Source organism: Thalassophryne amazonica, chromosome 18 (assembly GCF_902500255.1).
Source record: "Thalassophryne amazonica chromosome 18, fThaAma1.1, whole genome shotgun sequence".
Classification (NCBI taxonomy): Eukaryota; Metazoa; Chordata; class Actinopteri; order Batrachoidiformes; family Batrachoididae; genus Thalassophryne; species Thalassophryne amazonica.
The window spans coordinates 49,539,452-49,559,383 of NC_047120.1; the positions used below are offsets into that span (position 1 = coordinate 49,539,452).

General features: G+C 39.3%; 1 protein-coding gene across 1 annotated transcript in view; it reads right to left on the reverse strand.

The window, feature by feature from the left end:
* The window catches only part of LOC117530861 (protocadherin-15-like), a 520,141-nt gene that overhangs the window by 284,069 nt on the left and 216,140 nt on the right, over positions 1-19,932 (reverse strand). The window contains 2 exon segments of the mRNA XM_034193803.1: positions 16,430-16,531; positions 19,913-19,932. The exon segment at positions 19,913-19,932 is cut by the window's right edge and continues 72 nt beyond it. Coding sequence (XP_034049694.1) covers positions 16,430-16,531; positions 19,913-19,932 — 122 coding nt within the window.

Here is a 19,932-nt window from a genome sequence, read left to right on the forward strand (position 1 = left end):
TTACTACTGTTGCTTGTGTGCTTGCTCAGGGGGGTTGGTAAGGTTAGACCTTACCTCTGCAAAGCACCTTGAGGCAGCGCTGTTGTAATTTTGTGCTATATAAATAAAATAAATAAAACTGAAGCTATCCCAGTGGTCGCTGGGTGAGAGGCAGAATACAGGTTGCCAGTATTTTGCTAGTACCTACCCACCATGGTGGCCATCTAATGGCTTAGATGCATCTCCTCTATAGCAATGTTGACTTACCCCGAATTGCAACATACGAGCATGAATTTGGTTTGTGTGCCAAATAAGTAAAGTGTTAATTGCAATCAGAAGACAAGGAAGAGATTAACGATGTAAACTAACAAACTTGGAGAATCTCATAAATTACAACATCTGCCCATCTTCACAACATTAAGTAAATAAACAGAAAAGACCTTGAAAAATGTGGACCACTTTCATTAAAAAAAGATTTAAATTGCATTATTGATGGGAACAGAGTGACAGCGTGAAGCTTGATCAATACTGGCTGATATAGCTCCCTCTGTTTCTCAACCATAAAACCAGCCATCGGTTATTATGAGAAAAACAGTAAATTCCTTTAAAAGCCCATTTGCCATGTGGCTTAGTTAATATTTAATACCAGGGTTTAATTACAAAGCATGTTTTTTCTATTTTTCACAAAACACTAGCATGTGCATGGTTCTGTGTGTGTGTATACACACACACTCTTCTGTGTGTGTATACACATAATTATATGCACATTACAGAGAAAATTCACAGGGTAAAGTTAGCTTCTTCTTGATTTACACAGTGAAACAATTTGACCATTTTCCAGCCTAATCACATAGGTTAGCCCAGTCATCTTAACTACGAGAATGAATATGCCACAAATCCCACACTAGTGTTTATATTTCTGTAACTATTCAAAATCAGATTGTTAGTAGTCTAGATACACCAATTACTGGGTGATGATGCACTGCTACATAGTATTTTGCAATGAGACAAATTGTGAATTAAAAGCAACTTCCATTTTAATTCTGACTGCAAAATGTGACTTTAAAGCTACAGCGTGTTGCAGATTACGTTATGCCCTCACTGGTCACCATATTGTTTTCCTTCATGCTGCTTTTGCTTCTTTGTTGACAGGGATTCATGCCCCTTGCCTTGTCTTGAAATAAGCAATATATATGATCCTCCACTTCACAAAAATGAGGGCTCTCAGTCTCAAGCTTGTTAACTTGCACCACCAACCACTAAGACAGTGTGAATGGAAACAACCACTGACTGCTTGTCTTGTTTTTCCCCCTCAGTCTTTTGGCTGAAGTGCAAAAAACAACAGATTAAGTACACTATGTGCCCTTTGGACTACTGTACCAAGATGGTGGTGCAACATGGAGGCCTTCATGAAGGGTCCCACTCCCACGTAGATATGAAGGGCTCATTCTAAGCTTATGAAAACACAATGATTCATTGTTCCAAGTACTTATACACTAATGAACAGATGGTTATGAATTTCTGTTAATGAACACCCAAAATACGGTGTAAACAAGGTGTAACATAGTTGACACAATGGGCAACATTAATAACATGTTTTAGCATCCACAGTGCCAGCATTAGAAAAAGTATTATTTCTAGAAAAATAAATCAGTGGGGAAAGGAAAGAACATCAGATTTATTGCAAAAGACATTGAGCCAGAAGTGCAGTGGCTCCCTACATGCATAGGAATGGAAAGGTGCTGCTTCGCCTCTTGGGAAACACAAACCTGCATCGCCATTACAGCCCACATTAGCAGCAGCCAGCGCAAAAAAAGTGAATTTTGTTCTCCTTGCCAAAATATTGCAGAAGTGAAAAAACTGATAATGAAGTGTACTTATATGGCAAATCAACCCATTATATTTAATAGGAATTGTAACAATCTGTAATGAGTGTTCAGTCAAACATAGGCTAATGGACACAGGCTAAATATTTTTAATGCTGTTTCTTGTGTCCACTGTACTGAAAACGTACCAGACCAACCTCCCAAACGAATAAAAAAACCTGTGACTTATAGTCCAGAGAATACGGTAATCAAACATCAAACAAATATAATTAAGCTGACGTTTGCTCTCGATGAAATCCAGGAGTAAGACTTTTGAGCTTTGATAGCATTCCTGTTTATTCACTCGCCCTTAAAAGTGGTTGAATTGAAAAGCACAGATTAAATTTTTTAAAAGACCGAATTAATGTCCCTCATGTAACTTTTGATACAGCAGAGTTGAAATGAACAGCACAACCTTGAACAGAAATGGATTAAAAATGTCGCTTGAAAATTGCTTGAGGTTTTCAGCAGAATGCAGCAACAATCAAGTATATGATATTACAAATTAAAAACTATAGTATGACGTTGAGTACTATGAGTCCTGGTCTATTTAAACAAACTTACAAATTAATTATTTCCAAAACGTAACTTGAGATTTAAAGAAGTGGTAGCAGTCCTCTGATGCCTTTTGACCCAGCAAATTGTGTGTGTGTGTGTGTGGGGGGGGGGTGCAATATGACCTTGAGCATTAAGGGTGGTATTGTATTTACTGTTTACAAACACTGAGAAAGCCCTTTATTAAAAACTTTCAAATTCAGTTTTTCTATCTTCCACATACTTTATTTAATCAAACAATGTGTTAAGTTGATTATAACATCTACTTCGAGAAGTTATACAATTTACAAGATTCATGTATTTCAGTTGTTATTCACTATGTCAGATTTTTGCAGGTCAACAATTTTTATATACCAAGATGAATGCCTCTTTAAGACCCCCATCACACGGCACTAACGAAGGACAACGAATCCAAAATGAAACAAGAAATTTATTATGTTAATAAATAAATAAATTACGTTGACTTTCAGAGGCATTGTTTAACTGTGGTCCAGCTTCGTTCCTGCAGCTGGCGCTTCATCAGAATTTTCAAACTGTTGAAAAATGTGAACGAATCCTGACAACAACCTCAATTCGTCTGTATTTTGTTTTGCTGTCTGGCTTGATGGTTCCTTATTGTTTGTGTAGTTTCCGTAACGTCAGCGTCATCCAACTTCGTCCAACCTCCCAAGTCCGACATAATGCACAAAGGATGACAATATCTGAATGGATCAATAAGTAAAGCTCTGACGAGCTGAACGTAACATTGCTGTGTCACTGATGACTCGTCCATGTGTGGGACAAAAAGCAACGTTGTCAAACAGAAACAATAGCGGCTGCAGACATGAGGACAAGGCTGACTGCGCTCGACCCCATACCCAGTGTCATCACGCCACCATGAATGTTTCGTTTTGATATTGTTTCAAGTGTCAAAGTCACTGTTGGCTTCATTTTTTTTTTTTAGTTTCGGTTTAGTTTCATTCCTTTTTGTGCTCATGTTCTTCAGACATGCACTTACAGCATAAGTTCCGCATTTATACCTGAATCACGCCAATTAACTATTCAGTTGCTATGATCAATTCTACCAATTTTTTAAAGCCTGCTAGAATCTTCCATATCACATGACCACAAGCGTCTGGAACATGCATAGGTAAAGTAGTTGATAAAACGTTCTTACCGGTATTGTTTTTGTATGATGATGTTGCTTTTCGTCCCACACATGGATGAGTCATCAGCGATACAACGATGTTACGTGCAGCTCGTCAATACTTTAGTCACTGCTCCGTTTGGATATCATCAACGCTCGTGCAAGAGTTTGGACTTGGGAGGTTGGACGACAGTCAAACGGAACGCTGACATTATGTAAACTATGCAAACGATAAGACAGACAGTAAAACGAAATGCGGACGAATTGAGATCGTCGTCGGGATTCGTTCACATTTTTCAACAGCTTGAAAATTCTGGCAAAGCAGGAGCTGCAGGAACAAAGCTGGATGACAGTTAATTGATGTCTCCAAAAGTCAACGCAAGTCCAGATTTCTTGTTTCGTTTTGGCTTCGTTGTCCTTCGTTATTGCCATGTGACCAGGGCTTTAAAGAGGCATTCAGCTGGGGCTTTAGTTACAGAGGAAAGAAAGTATAGAAATTAAACCAAAGCATCCGGAGCAAAACAGTGGATCTCCACAAGAAAGATTCATCCGTTCACCCTTCTATTAAAGATTCAGTTACCGAAAGCAATTGTACATTCGTCATGTCACATGCAAATCAGCACGTCATTCTGTTTGCTGAGTCACATTCAGCTGAACTCGCCCCTCGCTCTTAGTTTCAAATTGATTATAAAAAAGGTGACTTTCAGACTATTCAAAGACCATAACCATTTACATTTGATGTTCATATTCATATCATACTGAAATGTTATCACAAGCAATTCACATGTGCAATATGAATGAAATCAGCCAAGCGATAGATATTCAGAAACACACATACACAGACAATGATTTCAATAGTCTCCCAAAGCCTTCTGAGGCTTGATGTAGGCCCACATGAACACCCAGGAATTAGCAAATGTTTGTTCAGATGGTTTAACAGAACACCACAATCACAGCTTATGAAGTGAGGAAGGACTTGGACATGACATCTTTTAAGACAGGTCTGCATCACCATGGTCCAAAAGGCTGTTGATCAAGAACAAAGTAATTCATCCAGAATTACCATAAAAATGCAAGACGAAATTTCACTGTTGATCACCAGGACAAGGGCCATTAGACCCATTGGAAATGTGATGGTGAATAAAATAGTAGAGAACCTAGCTGAGATATACAACCCCTGGCAAAAATTATGGAATCACTGGCCTTGGAGGATGTTCATTCAGTTGTTTAATTTTGTAGAAAAAAAGCAAATCACAGACATGACACAAAACTAAAGTCATTTCAAATGGCAACTTTCTGGCTTTAAGAAACACTATAAGGAATAAGGAAAAAAAACTGTGGCAGTCAGTAACGGTTACTTTTTTAGACCAAGCAGAGGGAAAAAAACATGGAATCACTCAATTCTGAGGAAAAAATTATGGAATCATGAAAAACAAAAGAACGCTCCAACACATCACTAGTATTTTGTTGCACCACCTCTGGCTTTTATAACAGCTTGTAGTCTCTGAGGCATGGACTTAATGATTGACAAACAGTACTCTTCATCAGTCTGGCTCCAACTTTCTCTGATTGCTGTTGCCAGATCAGCTTTGCAGGTTGGAGCCTTGTCATGGACCATTTTCTTCAACTTCCACCAAAGATTTTCAATTGGATTAAGATCCGGACTATTTGCAGGCCATGACATTGACCCTATGTGTCTTTTTGCAAGGAATGTTTTCAGTTTTTGCTCTATGGCAAGATGCATTATCATCTTGAAAAATGATTTCATCATCCCCAAACATCCTTTCAATTGATGGGATAAGAAAAGTGTCCAAAATATCAACGTACACTTGTGCATTTATTGATGATGTAAGGACAGCTATCTCCCCAGTGCCTTTACCTGACATGCAGCCCCATATCATCAATGACTGTGGAAATTTACATGTTCTCTTCAGGCAGTCATCTTTATAAATCTCATTGGAACGGCACCAAACAAAAGTTCCAGCATCATCACCTTGCCCAATGCAGATTCGAGATTCATCACTGAATATGACTTTCATCCAGTCATCCACAGTCCACGATTGCTTTTCCTTAGCCCATTGTAACCTTGTTTTTTTCTGTTTAGGTGTTAATGATGGCTTTCGTTTAGCTTTTCTGTATGTAAATCCCATTTCCATTAGGCGGTTTCTTACAGTTCGGTCACAGACGTTGACTCCAGTTTCCTCCCATTCGTTCCTCATTTGTGTTGTTGTGCATTTTCGATTTTTGAGACATATTGCTTTAAGTTTTCTGTCTTGACGCTTTGATGTCTTCCTTGGTCTACCAGTATGTTTGCCTTTAACAACCTTCCCATGTTTTTTGTATTTGGTTCAGAGTTTAGACACAGCTGACTGTGAACAACCAACATCTTTTGCAACATTGTGTGATGATTTACCCTCTTTTAAGAGTTTGATAATCCTCTCCTTTGTTTCAATTGACATCTCTCGTGTTGGAGCCATGATTCATGTTAGTCCACTTGGTGCAACAGCTCTCCAAGGTGTGATCACTCCTTTTCAGATGCAGACTAACAAGCAGATCTGATTTGATGCAGGTGTTAGTTTTGGGGATGAAAACTTACAGGGTGATTCCACAATTTTTTCTTCAGAACTGAGTGAGTCCATATTTTTTTCCCTCTGCTTGGTCTAAAAAAGTAACCGTTACTGACTGCCACAATTTTTTTTTCCTGATTTCTTATAGTGTTTCTTAAAGCCAGAAAGTTGCCATTTGAAATGACTTTAGTTTTGTGTCATGTCTGTGATCTGCTTTTTTTCTACAAAATTAAACAACTGAATGAACATCCTCAACTGTATGTAACTTATATGACCCCAAAATGTTCAGAATGACAATAAATGTTTGGGAGGGTCATAGAAAAGTGTAAAGTTTCTATTTTGATATTTTCAACTTATGACCGTACATCAAAAGAAAATGAACAGTTGCCAAATATAATGAAATTTTATTTTCAGTCATACTGTTACATTATTATATTGTTATATTAATACAACAGTTGGGACAAATAAAGGTGTGGTCATTTTTTAAAAGGGTGTGGGTATTTTTAAAAGGGCATTTGTCATTTTTTAAAAGGGCGTGGTCATTTTTTAAAAGGGCGTGGTCATTTTTAAAAGGGCATGGTCATTTTTAAAAGGGCATGGTCATTTTTAAAAGGGCGTGGTCATTTTTAAAATGGCGTGGTCATTTTTAAAAGGGCATGGTCATTTTTCAAAAGTGTGTGGTCATTTTTCAAAAGTGTGTGGTCATTTTTCAAAAGTGTGTGGTCATTTTTAAAGGGGCGTGGGCATTTTTCAAAAGTGTGTAGTCATTTTTCAAAAGGTGTGGGCATTTTTAAAAGGTGTGGGCATTTTTAAAAGGGCATTTGTCATTTTTAAAAGGGCATTTGTCATTCTTAAAAGGGTGTGGTCATTTTTTAAAATTGTGTGGTCATTTTTAAAAGGGCGTGGTCATTTTAAAAGGGGGTGGTCATTGTCAAAGGGGGTGGTCATTTTTAAAAGGGCATGGTCATTGTCAAAGGGGGTGGTCATTGTCAAAGGGTGTGGACATTTTTAAAGGGGCGTGGTCATTTTTTAAAGGGCATGGTCATTTTTTTTAAAGGGTGTGGTCATTTTCGGGCTGTTTGACCCAGATAGTGATTTAGAAGTTGTTTAACGGCGTCATATTAGTCTAGACCAGTTGAGTTACCCTCTTCTAAATGATGTGCACACATCTAAAAGTTAGGTACTAGAGTATAAACTGAAATAAATGTTGTGTGGGCCGCCAGAAGAGGAGGTACTGCTGGCCCACCACCAGAGGGCGCCCTGCCTGAAGTGCGGGCTTCAGGCATGAGAGGGCGCTGCCGCCTCAGGAACAAGCCGTGATGACAGCTGTCACCCATCATCCGTGACAGCTGTCACTAATCAACCAACCCACATCTGGAATAAAAGCAGGAAGACACCTCCACCACACTGCCGAGATATCATCTTCATCTAGAGGTAATATCCTCAGCCTTTGTGGTAATACTGAAAATCTGTTTATTGTGAGTGTTTGCAGGAGTACCGGTCCTTTTGTGGAGGCTGTGCAATACTGCACTATTTTTCCTCTGAGCACGCGCTGCAAGTATTGAGTGAGAGGTGGAGGTGGAATTCCCACCAGGATTGTTGCAGGGTGTTCACACACCCACACTTGACTGTCTTTGCTTTCTGCCAGCAGTACCAGATCCGACACGCTGAGACGGTGGCCACCTGGGGACTTCGGGACTTGGCGGCTCCAGTATTCCTCGGGTTCGGTGGTAGTGGAAATCGTGTGGTTCCGGTTCGTTTCCAGATGGGCGTCTCTTATCGTCGAGCCTGCCCACACGACACCTTTATTGATTGACTTTTGCACATTCTGAAATCTGCTGTGTTTGGTTGTGTCATTCACAACAGTAAAGTGTTATAATTTGACTCCTTCCATTGTCCGTTCATTTACGCCCCCTGTTGTGGGTCCGTGTCACTACACTTTCCCAACAATAAATCCATCTTGTATTTATAATCTTTAAGTAAATGTGCACAGAAATTGAGACATACAGACACTGTAATAGACAAAATACTATTTAATAAGATCAGACAAAGTGTATGCAAACTTATGTATTCAAAGATTCTAAAAGATGAGGGATTTGGAAAGCACAGCTTGACTTTTTTTGGGAGAACGCGCTACCAGTGGCGGGGCGGACAGACAGACAGACAATGCAGTGACAAAGACGATACAATTTTGTTACTATTGTTCTACGACTCCTTCTGCATTTTGAAGCTGACCACACTTCTAAAACTATTTTTCCATCTGTATCCTAATACAATAGAATTGTGTGTCTGTCCAGTTTTCTTGCCAATAGTGTAAAGAAGCCATTGTAATTTAATTTGAGACTTCAGTCGAGTAGTATTTGGGGAAACTATGACGATGTGCAACCTCTGCATTTTACAACACGCCTCGTTGGGTCCATTAGTAAATCTTTATCTCCTCTGTCTAGTATCTTCATCTGTTCTCTCTGCTGGTGTCCTCTTTTTACTTCCCCTGCACTTTAATGAGAACACAAATGGGACCCCCAAGCATACACTGTTGTAGGTTTACTGGGGTGCATCTATATAGGCCATGCAAAACCCCTTCTAGTCTGAAACAAACATGCATGTCTAACTGTTCCAGCACCAAACGTGAGAACACAGTGGTGACATGCTGGGAACTAAACTCATTTAAAAAATGTCTCAATGTCTTGCTGGTGCCCGCAAGGAAGAAGATGCAGCTCAGACTGGGTCCTGACCCTGAGTTTTAACATATCAGGCTGGAGGGAGATATTGATTTGTTATGTGGGTTGTGTCTGCAGCAGCATTAAAAAAATAAAAAAAGACATTTGGGGAAGATTTGGGGGCAGCTGTGAGCTCAACTCTGGAACTGCTTCTATCTGCAGTGGTTATAATTCTGTAATGATTTGGTGTCCACATAGTGGGAACTCAGAGTGAGAGCCTAGTTTTTTGTTTGTTTGTTTTTTTATCACGGTTGATATGTTGATATTTATTCTTATGCTGACTGAAAATTGTAGTCAAATATGATAATTATGACTAAAAAGGAAACATTCTGCTTTTTTAACCATACAGTTTACAAAGAGGCAGGGCTTGGATTTGCTAACTGAACTGTAACTTGTACAACAGATTAATAAAATGCATGTTTGTTATGTCACTATTGCTCATTTATTCAAGGAAACTCTATAAGCGGCTGTTCAGTCATACGTAATTTTTGAGGCTTCCACATACTCTCTTTCTCTCCTTGCAGATGGTATATTCTCTCTCATGTACAGTACATCCAGAAAGTATTCACAGCACTTCACTTTTTCCACATTTTGTTATGTTACAGCCTTATTCCAAAATGGAGCAAATTAATTTTTTCCCTCAAAATTCCACACACAACACCCCATAATGACAACATGATTTTTTTTTATTTTTTGCTAATCTATTAAAAATAAAAATGTAAGAAATCACAAAGTATTCATAGCCTTTGCTCAATACTGTTGATTTACCTTTGGCAGCAATAACAGCCTCAAGTCTTCTTGAATTTGATGCCACAAGCTTGGTGCACCTATATTTGACCAGTTATGCCCATTCCTCTTTGCAACACCTCTCAAGCTCCATATGGATTGAAGGGGAGCATCGGTGCACAGCCATTTTCAGATCTCTCCAGAGCTGTCCAATCAGATTCAGGTATGGGCTCTGGCTGGGCCACTCAAGGACACTCACAAAGTTGTCCTGAAGCCACTCCTTTGATATCCTGGCTGTGTGCCAGAGAACCAAGGTTCTCAACCACAGTGGGGATGAACTCATCTGGGGCACAAACAAGGACCTCAGTTTTTGCTGTGTTAAGGGAAAAGTTATCCGCCATCCAGCCACCAATAACCTCAACACAGGTTTGAAGAGCAGAAACTCTAGAAACTGTTTGTGAAGTGAATGAAATATATAGCTGGATGTCATCCACATAACAGTGGTAAGAAACCTCTTTAAAAGAGCTCAGGACATGACCAAGTGGGTGCAAATATAGAGCAAATAATAAAAGTCCCAGAACAGAGTCTTGAGGCACACCACAGTATATGGCAGAGAATGACATTCATTGTTGCCACTGATAAATGTAAGTCTTTTTTGTGAAACATAAGATGAAAACCAGTCCAGGGCAGAGCCAGAAATGCCCACCCAAGTCTTAATCTCTCAATTAAAACCCCATGATGAACCATATCAAACGCTGCAGAGAGATCCAAAAGAACAAGTATGGACAAGTACAGGAGATGGAAGTTCTAGATTTTTAGGGTGCTGGTGTTTCCTGTCTTGGTTGTGAGACTTTAACCACCACACCACATGCCCCAGACCTGACTTCTGACATGCAAATACAGTCCCTCCCATATGCATAAATTGTCCCTTTTACATATATTCCTCTTCTCACATGCATATGTTCAACTTCTTGCTGGTTTCTCCTTCATACACACTGTCTAACCTGCTGCACACATACAGACGTATACTCTACTCTCTTTTATCCAAATACATACATTTCTACCCTAACAATCATATATTCCACCCATTTCCAAGGGTAATTAAAAACCTGGCTTCTGCTGGAGATGTTAAATTATATGAATCTGCTGGGAAACAATTTCCTCTGCCTGGTTCCTCACCCAGTTTTATGGCTGTGGGAATTCTATTTAAGAAGACATTAAAGACATTAAAGTCTAAATATGTTTTCTCAGATAAAATGTGTTTTTCCAAATGAAAACACAAACATTCCAATGAAAATATTAAAGTCAACTGAAGCACTTTACTTATATTATGTTTTGGTCCAGACAAAGTTTGAACAAAAGCCGAGATGGTGTCTAAACTTTATACTCGTCCTCTCACATATTTTCTAACACATGCATGTGACAGGAAGAATATATGTACACATGACTCCAAGAATTAATTCTGGCTTGGACGGCCCCTTACAGACTTCAGCTGAATTCATGATTCAAATGCTGGTGTTAGTGTTAAGTATCTGTGTCAGTTTGCTACTGGCCACCTTTCACAGTTTTGTTCTTTTTTGTCGCTCAGTTTATTTCCTGCCTGAACACTTTTTGATGCATTGTGCGCCACTCACTTTATTTTGCCATTTATTGTTACCATTTAACAGACTCACTGTTCTCATTTATGCTTTATCCTCCTTATTTTTGACTTTCCCACTTTTAGGCTGTCAATGCAAAACCAAACCAAATTCACAATCCACAGTGCCAGATGCAACTATTTATATATTACAAGGGTATAACAAGAATATTTACTCAAAATCACAGCACTGTGAAAATTATATAGCTTGACTGTTTGTGTTTTCCGGCAGTGCATTTCAGATCGGTAATATGCACAACAAAGTAATTTCCTCTTGCAGGTGCAGCGAGTATGTGCGAAGTAAATACACAGTCTGTCAGTTTCAGTGTCTGGTTTGTGTGAATTTAAAGCGTTTGATCAACTGAGCTGTGCTGACAGTATTTGCTTGAAATCGGCGCGGGGTGTCTGGGCCCTCAGCTTTTTAGCTTTACATCTAGATGCCACATGCTATATGATGTGAACAGCATTTTGAAACGTGAGGAGAAGGTAAGATATCACAGATCAAAGCACTCAAGAGAGGCACATGGTGATAGACACATACGAGGGTAGGCTGAAAAGTTCTAAGGCTCACTATAATGCAGTTAATGCATTACTCCTTCATGGGGAGCCTTAGAACTTTTCAGCCTACCCCCGTAGCTGGCAATTAAACCTGTGATCCCGGTCCTTTACAAAAGTTGTCTATTTTTGGAAGGGGCGAGGGGGGGCAGTAGTGCTTGATATTGACTGTGCTTCTACTCTGCTTCACTGTAATGTGTATTTAACAAATAAATTGATTAAATTGACTGTGCACCCGGAAATTACTCACAGAGCTTCACTTTTTCACATTTTGTTATGTTACAGCCTTTTTCCAAAATTCTACTCACAACACCCCATAATGGCATGAAAAAAAATATTTTGAAATTTTTGCAAATTAATTAAACATTAAAAAAAACCTACTCACTTGTACATAAGTATTCATACTTTGCTCAATACTTTGTTGATGCACCTTTGACAGCAACAATAGCCGCAAGTCTTCTTGAATATGATGCCGCAAGCTTGTTGCCCCCATCCTTGGACATTTTTACCCATTCCTCTTTGCAGCACCTCTCATACTCCATCAGGTTGGACAGGGAACCTCATGCACAGTCACTTTCAGATCTCTCCAGAGGAGATATTCAATTGGATTCAGGTCTGGGCTCTGGCTGGGCCACTCAAGGACATTCACAGAGTTGCCCTGAAGCCACTCCTTTGATATTTTGACTGTGTGCTTAGATGAACTGTTGCCCCAGTCTGAGGTCAAGAGCGCTCTTGAGCAGGTTTTCATCCAGAATGTCTCTGTGCATTGTTGCATTTATCTTTCCCTCAATCCTGACTATTTTCCCAGTTCCTGCTGCTGAAAAACATCCCCACAGCATGATGCTGCCACCACCATGCTTCACTGTATGGATGGTGCCTGGTTTTCTCCAAACATACAGACCTGATTGGGGCATTGCTGGAGAAATGGTTGCCCTTCTAAAAGGTTCTCCTCTCTCCACAGAGGAATGTTGGAGCTGTGACAGAGTGACCATCGGGTTCTTGGTCACCTCAATGGCAAAGGTCATTCTCTCCCTAATCGCTGAGTTTAGATGTGCGTCCAGCTCTAGAAAGAGTCCTGGTAGATCCAAACTACTTCCATTTACAGATGATGAAGGCCACTGTGCTCATTGAGACCTTCAAAGCAGCAGAAATGTTTCTGTACCCTTCCCCAGATTTGTACCTCAAGACAATCCTGTCCCCGAGGTCTACAGACAATTCCTTTGACTTCATGCTTGGTTTGTGTTTTGACATGCACTGTTAACTGTGGGACCTTATATACAGACAGGTGTGTGGCTTTCCAAATCCTGTCCACTCAATTTACCCTGGGTGGACTCCAATTAAGCTGTAGAAACATCTCAAGGATGATCAGTGGAAACAGGATGCACCTTAGCTCAATTTTATAAATTTACAAAAATCTCAAAAATGTTTTCACGTCATCATTATGGGATATTGTGTGTAGAAATTTGAGGGAAAAAAAAGAAGAATTTCATCTATTCTGGAATAAGGCTGTAACATAGCCAAATGTGAAAAAAGTGAAATGCTGTAAATACTTTCTGGATGCACTGTAGACTGGGAGACTGAATTGGTCCTCCTGTCTCATAACTGACAGCACTCATTAGTAACTCCAGTGTTTTTTATCACTGTACTATGAGGAGAAAAAAAAACAGATATTACCAATTTACATGTTTACATAATTACATATACAACTTAGATTTTCAATATGTATGATGGATTTAGCAGCTGTTCAATATTTTGCCTTTTAAGGTTTTTATTCAAGGTTTAATATTAACCTAGTAAGTTTCTTCGGCGTCTCCCTTTTTTCACTCAGGGTTGCCACAGGTGGTCCCACATGGATCTGCATGATGATTTGGCACAAGTTTTTTTTTTTTTTTTCCAGATGCCCTTCCTGACGCAACTCTGCATGCCATACAGAATAGGCAGGGGTGGCCTTAAAGCCGGAACCTTCTGCTCTGGAAACAAGTGCACTTAACCTAATCAAATTTAGTACATTAACATTTATACAATTGTGCAAAGGGATGCTGTCTTCAATTGTGGTCAAGGAACCAATGCTTTCATCCCATTGTGTGTGCCAGCAGAATTACTCAAACACCTCTAGATACATTTTCATGAAATTTTGTTGGAGGGTTGAGGCATGAGCCAAGGAACATCCCATGAATTTTTGGTGGACATCCATATCCAACTGTAGTTCAAGGAATATGTTTTCTTTCTTCAACACTACAAGTATTTAGTGGCATTTCTCATGAAATCTTAAGGCATAAATTTCAATTTCAATTTAATCAATTTATAACACACCAAAACACGACAAAAGTTGCCTCAAGGCGCCTCACACAAAACAGTTCAAAATCAAATTTAAAATAAGTGAATAAATTAAAAGATTCAAATACACAATTAAAAGACAAGTAAAAGAATAAAACTGTTAAAAAATAAAAACTATTCATAAGAAAGGGAGTAAAAATATGTTTTTAGTCTAGATTTAAAAATTTCCATGGAATCTGAGTGTCTCACGGTCGTAGGGAGATTGTTCCATAGAGCGGGTGCATGATAAGAGAAGGCTCTTTGACCTGCTGACTTCTTCACCTTAGGAACACAGAGTAGTCCGGCATCTTGCAACCGCAGAACCTGAGCCAGTACGTAGGGCTTCACCAAATTGGCCAGGTAGGAAGGCGCCAGTCCATGAACAATTTTATAGGTTAGCAGCAAGACCTTGAAATCTGCTCTTACAGAGACAGGAAACCAGTGCAAAGAAGCCAGAATGGGTGTAATGTGTTCAAACCTGCTTTGTGTCAAAAGTCTGGCAGCAGAGTTCTGAACCAGCTGGAAACCCCTAATGCTGGACTGCGGTAACCCTGAAAATAGGACATTACAATAATCCAATCTAGAAGAAACAAAAACATGAATCAGGGTCTCAGCGTCAGCCATAGAAAGGATGGGGCGCATCCTCTCTACATTTCGCAGATGGAAAAAAGCAGCCCTAGTAATATCGCTAATATGGAGGTCAAAGGACAATCTAGGATCAAAAATTACCCCAAGGTTCCTTAGTTTGTCCATATGATGTATGATACATGAACCCATGCTGAGCGCCAGCTGGTCAAATTGATGCAGATGTCTCGTTGGACCAAGAACCATCATTTCAGTTTAAAAGTAGGAAGTTACTAGACATCCAGCCTCTCACTGATGCAAGACAGTCCTCCAGAGATTTTATGTGAATGAGATTTCCCACAGTTATCGGCATATACAACTGAGTATCATCAGCATAACAGTGAAAGGCAATCCCAAAACTCCACAGTATAAGCCCAAGGGGTGCTACATAAAGGGAGAAGAGCAATGGGCCTAAAACGGATCCCTGTGGGACGCCAAATTTCATTTGACTAAGGTTAGAGGTAGTGTTATTATACAAAACACATTGAGAACAACTATGATAAATCTCAATTAAAAGAAAAAAAATATGATTTTAAGGGGCTGAATATTGGTTGGGTTACTATGTTTGAAACTGATCACATCTTGGCATCGGTATGCATTTTACTGAGTGGCATCTTGCTAAGAATGCCTCAGTATTAAAATGTTTTAATGCTGTTGCATAAAAATAAAAACTGTCCAGCTGATGGTTGCTGATTCTGACCCAGAGTACAATTCACCCTTCCTTCTAGGATACTGAAGTTTGAATTTATCCTTTTTTCCAAGTGATCACGTCCAAAGAACTACATCAAACGTACCTCCGAGTATCAGCAAACAACAAGCTTTGGTTCAGGTTGATGTAAATATGGCACACCTCTTTGAGGAGTTTGCGTTGTTGCAAGAATAACCACATACATCAAATTGTTAGCTGAAATCTGCAACAGCATGTTGCATTTTCTCAATGAACCCCTCAGGAATCAAAGTGGGATCAAAGTGTCTGCTGGCAAAGCTTGTACATCAATCTGTGATGCAATGTAGATCAACCACGCTGCCCTCCAGCGAAGGAACAGTCTGGATTTTTGTTATACTGCATTTGACTAATTTGTAATTACTTAAAGTAAAATTCACTATTTAACTGTTTTCCACTCAGATGAGGAGGCAAATCAATACACACAATATTCTAAAAGTACAATTCATTATTGACTAAAAGTGCCAAAGAGAAACGAAGGACGGGAGGTATAAACGTGATGGGAGAACAAAATAACAGGCAAAATAAAGCAGGATCCCATTCTTCCAAGAAAGTGACAGGGTCAGTGCATAGTGCTGAACACTCTGGTTTCTTTTATTATCTGGGACATTTATTCTTTATGCTGTGTCCGTGCTAGCAATTGCTGAAATTGTTCCTCTTCTGAAATGTGGACAGCATAATCTTCGTCCTTTTTTCAGAAATGGAACAAGTTGTACTGAAGTGCTCTTTCTTTCATTACTTTTTGTTGTGGTCTAATGACTTCTAGTTCTTCTTACCTTTTCTTTCCTTCTGTCACACTCACCCTCCCTCAGACCTATTTTGTACCATCTGGAATTGTAAAGCTATATTCGCTGTAGATTACTAAAAAATGCAAATGGTTTGAGGTGAACCACAGAGGAAGGGGGAGATAAAGATGACGTGATGGTGCATTGAAGGAAAATGATCGTGGACGCACTGGAAATCTGATGAGTTTTCAAGGTCTGCTGCCACAGAGACAGACTGAGGACAAGACTGACTGGACAGAGATGTCTCTTACCTTTGGTGTGGTTCCGGTCCGTTGTCCGTGGCTTTCACGGTTAAGGCGTAGCTCCACCCCATAGCGAGCTCAACTCCCGCTGCCACAGTAATGACCCCAGTGCTGTGAAAACAGTTAATTCACTTTCACATGATAAACATACTGCAGATATTAATAAGAAACAGTCATATGGGAGATGAGTCAGATGGCAGTCTATGAGTAATCATCTGAATCTTTAGGAAAGCAAGAAGTAACACCTTCACAATCTGGCACATCTATGGACCCAAGAGCACTGCAGGAAACTGTAGGGTCTTAAAACAAAAACACATTGTTAAACCGAACACTCCATTTCAATACAATAATTAAGTTAATGTAACTCAACTTTTGAAAAACGTTCTAGTCACTCATTTTCATTAATTAAATTAACTAAAAATAAATTGTCATAACAACTCAGTTCCTTTAAGTGCATTTAAAGTTTTGGGGCATTTAAGTGTTGGTGATGTATATCCAATACATTCCATTCACTCATTTTAATTGAGTTTATGTAACGGAGGCCAGCAGGTGTCGCTGTGCAGATGTAGTTAGTAAACCTCACTCCAAACAGCTCAAAAAGGATTCTCTGGTCACAAGGCCAGATCCCTGGGTTTTAGCCTTCTGGTTAGAGAGTCCGACTCCCATCTCAGAGATCGTTAAGTTCACGTCCCCAGGGGAGCGAATGGGCGGAGTCATAACAACACAACGCAGAGTGCTGCTGCTGCATTTATACCATTATGAAAAACTGCAAGTTATGCTCATGGGCTACCACTTAGCATTTTTCACTCTGTTATTATCCTTTTAGATTTAGATTTTTTTTTTTTAGAAAGCAGATTATTGTCAACAAGTAAACCAAAGAATGCATCCAAAAATTTAATCCAAAATATAATGCAAATTTTTAGGCAGAAATTTGTCACTTTTTTATTGAAAAACATAAACTAGATTTACATAAGTTTAATTAACTATAAATTGTTAAGTTACTAAAACTTTAACAATTACATTTTTTGAAAATTATTTTATTTAAGTTGGCAAACTCAAATGGTTTAAGGCAATTGGTTTCCTCAAATGGTTTGAGTTCAACTAATTGAGTTAAAGTGCAGGATTGATCTTCTTAGCTAATATCAGAGTATCATATCCAAGGGTACAGGTACCAGGAACCAGCAATTTGAAGTGTCCAACATTTTACAAAGGCAAGGGGCAATGAGATACTCCAAGCATGGTTTCCAAGTCTATGGGAACCAATACAGACCTCAGAACCAGCACAGTCCAAAGGTTTACACAAAAACAACTGGACTTCTTGTTCGTTTTGAAGACGCTTTGCCACTCATCCAAGTGCCTTCTTCCAATTTTGAAAACGTGACATTGTATGTTCTAGTACCTAGTTCCAATTTCTCACAGATGGATTCATTTTCACTCCTCCTAAACTGTGTATTGTCTGTGTCCAAGGTGCGCACCCTCTTGTCCTCAAAAGCGTGCCCCTTGTCTTTTAGATGAAACTAAGTATATGAGTCTTGATCTTAGGTGTTGTTCGTGCTGTGATGAGCCAAAAGTTTGCACAGTCCTGGTTGTGCTCATGACTGCTGAGACAGCCGTCAATCACAGAGTAAACTTGCGGGTAAAAAAAAAAAAAAAATGAAAATGCTCCTCACTGAGACATTACTGACTGCAGCTGGCGCAGAGTGGCTAAGTCTGAGTCTCATAATCCGTTGACATGGATGACATCTGACGCCGTCAGACAGAACCAGTTTGCAACAGCTGCTTCTCTGTGTGACCAGACCAGAAGTAGGTGCATCCACCTACAATGATCAGGTTCTCTGACACTACAATCTAGAACATCCCAAGAATGCTCAACATCAGCAGAAGATGATTGTTCTTACTAAAAGACAGGACATTCCACATGCTCACCCTGTGGAGTGGATAGAGTGTCAATGTCTCCACAAACACTCCAAAAGGTGCTTTCTGTAGGCTTGAAAACCACCTGTAGCTCTGGATATAGTATAACATCATGCCCAAGGTGTGCAAAATTCTAAAGATTTCTTAATGCAAATGCAAGTAGAACAGTTTGGAGATAAAGTCAGCAAGGTGAGATTGAGATGGTATCATCAGGGTACAATCAGGAGAAGGATGCTGCGAATGGCAATAGATGAAGAGGGAAACCAAAGAGAAGGATTATGGATGTTGTAAAGGAGGACATGCAGGTTGGTTGGTGTGACAGAAGAAAGTGCAGAGGACAGGGTGTGATGGAGTTCAATGATCTGCTGTAGCGACCCCTCATTGAGCAGCCGAAAGATATCGACAAAATTAAGATTTCTGCAATGTGCATCATATAATTAGACAGCAATCTGAGTTTAAGAATCATTTGAATTTTGATTTGATTTGATAATTTATTTAGTCCCCATGGGGGCAATTCAGGTGTAGTCAGCAGTAAAAATTACATTACATTCATAAAACCACATCATACAAATTCATAAAAAACATAAAAACATAAAAAACATAAAAACACAGCAGAATAAATATATAAAACAAGGGCCCAGAAATAAGGTGCGACTCAGTATAGACTTAAGTGCAACAGTGAGTCCTTAGGTGTTATTTAGGAGAGCAATGGCTGTGGGAATAAGAGTTTTTTAGTCTGTTGGTTCTGCATCTGGGCATTACCAGGCATCTGCCCGAGGGCAGAAACTTAAATTGTGGGTGCAGAGGGTGTGCAGATTCGGCCATAATTTTCCTGGCTTTTGACACAACCCTTGTTTTAAAAAGGTCCATAATGTCCGTGCACTGAGTTCCCATAATTTTACGACATTCCTTGACAATATTACAAAGACGATTGCGATTCTTAAGGTTCAATAGGTTAAGCCAACACAGGAAGGAAAAGGTTAACACAGACTCCACAAAGCAACTGTAGAACATTTTCATGAAGACACCATCTACATTATAATTCCTAAGTTTTCGCAGAAAGTGCATTCTCTGATGAGCCTTACTGCACACTGCATTAACCTGCAATTCAAAAGATAATTTATTGTCAATTTGGGTGCCCAGATACTTATAATTCTCAACAATATCTATGGGCTTCCCATCAATGGACATATGATTCAGAACAGGTGGTGTTTTCCTGAAATCAATGTGCATTTCTTTGGTTTTATCCACATTTATATGTAGAAAGGATGAATGGCACCACTCTAAAAAGTCCAGCAAGACCAAACTATGGTCTGTGGAGTCATCACCGTGCAAAAGGGACAGGATGACTGAATCATCTGCATATTTTATGATGTGATGATTATCATGTTGGCTTTGACAGAGATTAGTATAAAAAACAAACAACAAAGGGGATAAAATGCAGCCCTGAGGGACTCCAGTGGATTATACAACAGCATCGGAGATTATTATTTATATAATATAATATATATTTATATAACAATTATTAATATCGGTATCTACAGATCCTTAAAATATAATAATGTGAGTTTTATTTACCTGTTGTCAATAAGAAAATG